The 2500-nt window shown below is 40.2% G+C and overlaps 2 protein-coding genes across 2 annotated transcripts in view; one reads left to right on the top strand and one right to left on the bottom strand.

Moving 5' to 3' along the window:
* LOC137980245 (G-protein coupled receptor 83-like) overlaps positions 1–1658 on the bottom strand; it is a 2893-nt gene extending 1235 nt beyond the window's left edge. The window contains exon 1 of the mRNA XM_068827644.1: positions 1–1658. This exon is cut by the window's left edge and continues 1235 nt beyond it. Within this exon, the coding sequence (XP_068683745.1) occupies positions 564–1541 (978 nt within the window). The 5' untranslated portion in view covers positions 1542–1658 and the 3' untranslated portion in view covers positions 1–563.
* The window catches only part of LOC137980243 (putative serine protease K12H4.7), a 213620-nt gene that overhangs the window by 23805 nt on the left and 187315 nt on the right, over positions 1–2500 (top strand). The gene's annotated exons all lie outside the window — the stretch shown is intronic.

Consider the following 2500-nt stretch of genomic DNA (forward strand, 5'->3'; position numbering starts at 1 on the left):
CCAGGTTATGTCTGTGCCTAACTTTCTAAACTAAATTCTTCCATAGAACGAACGGAAAATTTCACACTGGGTTACATGGTCTTGTTTTCTGTTGCAGAATAAACTGCCTATTAATGGTTAATGGAAATGTGCCCCTGGCTGGGGTCGCTTTTTCACGACTGGATTGACTCTGATGGGGCTGCATTTTCAACAGCTCCCGACAGAGAAATTGTCGGGATTTTGGGAGTAAAGAAAATCTGGCTAGTGGGGTTTTAAAAATATGCATTTAATATACCAAATGTGTCACTTCATTTTGGGATGATCTAGTGAAAAGGCTCTATATGTGTGTTGTGCTTAAATAGAAAGTGACTGGGTTGAGGTCGGTAAATGCGCACTTACCCAAAAGTGACTAATTAAGATGAGCCCGGGTCCATGAATTGACCATAAAATAGGCTATAAAAGGGTAGGGATACTGAGAGATCAGCGGGACATGTACGTACCCAGCGAAAATTCCCAAGTTCAACTGGCATCCATGCTTTCTGCTCATTTAATAATCATCTCTTAATCCCTTGTCAACCGTAATTCTAATCACTCGACGGCCCTCGATGCAATGATGGAAGCTCTATCTGTTGACTTGATTCCTTTACTTTGTTCTTGCGATTTTTGAGAGCTAAGTAATGTAATCTTGACAAAATTCCGTCCAACACCTGACGATGGTATTCGCTGGTAAAGCAGTATATAAGTGGATTAAAAGCTGACGGTATAATTGTCGCGGTTACCAGTGTAAGATACAGCAGTCCATAACGATTTCCGGGGTAAATTAAATGGAAACAAAACATGGGAAGCCATTTAAGCGTAAAAACGAGCAAAATCATTATGATGGTGCAAGCAATTAACATTTCTCTGTGTTTCCTTTCACTTTGGATCCTGTTTTCTGCTTTAGCTTGAATATCGTCGTTTGATCTTGTAAGAATATTTCTTTGCTTGCGAAATTGATAGTAAACAAACGCGTAACAAGGACAGCAAATCAGAAACAATGGAGCGGTAAGGTTTAGTTTCGTTGCTATGTCTGGAAAGTGCACTGAAATGGCACGCACAGAAGACATCGCCCATACTAAGGCAAGGGCGATTTTCTTTCTCGCAGTCATGCTGTTTTTGTAGTTAAATTTGCCATTGACAACCAGGCATCGATCAAAAGCTATCAGTACAATCGTTAACAACGAGCCATAAAGGGCTTCATTTCCGACCAATCGAAAAGTGAGCTCTAAAGCGGGAAAACATTTAGAGTTCATCTGTCCTAGGATGATAACAATGAGGAGTGGTTGTGCCACGAGAACCAAGGTGAGATCTGCCACGGTAAGACTTGAAAGGAAAAAATGGTAACTTAAATTGCTATGAGCAGTAAAGACAGCCACACACGCCATCGCGTTGCCAATTATCCCGAAAAGGCTGAAGATGGCATTAATCGCAACAAGTATGCTCGCTGATCTCGCTTTATCGCCAGCTAAGGAGTATTCAGGAGGACAGTTTTGCCATACTGAAAAATTATTTGAGACGTTCATTGTTTTAGTCAGCGACCGATTCAGTTCTGCGTCTTGTCCCGTCCAACCTTGCGTCCTTCAGATAATTAAGAAGTAAGCGATTTTTTTTCCGTTCGGTCTCAGTGGTAAAGCCTCTCTTCGCTGGAATGAAACGGTTTATCGAATATTTGTTGTCATTATTATTGTGCTCCCGCAGTCACATATTGGTCACAAGGTGCACCCGTTTATCACAAGGTTTAACCGTCAAAAAATATTATTTTCAAGTTTAATGATCCCGACAACGAGAAATCATGGAAATTATAACACTTGTCCCCAAATGGTGTACAAATCTATTATCATGTTTGTCCGCACATCAAAGGCAAATTATACCCTATCAGTCGACTTTCGGCTGTTTCACAGCAACAATCCTCTGCTTCCACTCACCTTCAGACTTCAACTCTTAAAACTTTATGCTATCGAAGCTTACAATTTCTTTAGAAACTAAAATTTGTTTTCCTTAATTAATTGACGTAACGAAAATTTATATTTCTCAGCCCTGTTCCAGACAAGTTCAAGCCCCGGGTTCAAACAGTCTCAACGTCACGTGACAATCAGTACAATCTTTCCCCCGAAACTGGAGCCAGAAGACCTCGTAATATTATGTTTTTGACATTTTATGCTTCAACACCCCTCGACAGGTTATCTCAATTACAGAAACAAGCGAATACTTGAGCGAAGCATTATACCCTTTAGTGAGTAACTCGTAGGCCAGTTCTAATAATTATCAGATTGCATGAGAATTGGATATCGTTGCAGTTGAGCAGGTTTTAAGCCGTAACTAAAGCAGTCGCGAAGAACGGCTAAAGATATTAATACAGTTCAAGTAGTTTTATTCCATTCATTATAATAATGATTGACTCTCAAAGCATTAAAACTCTCGTTCGCAAATTGTAGGGCCTTTGCCGTCAGCGATTGATTGGAAGGATGTTATTGAAATGCAT

The sequence above is a fragment of the Montipora foliosa genome, chromosome 12 (genome assembly GCF_036669935.1).
Source record: "Montipora foliosa isolate CH-2021 chromosome 12, ASM3666993v2, whole genome shotgun sequence".
NCBI classification, from domain to species: Eukaryota; Metazoa; Cnidaria; class Anthozoa; order Scleractinia; family Acroporidae; genus Montipora; species Montipora foliosa.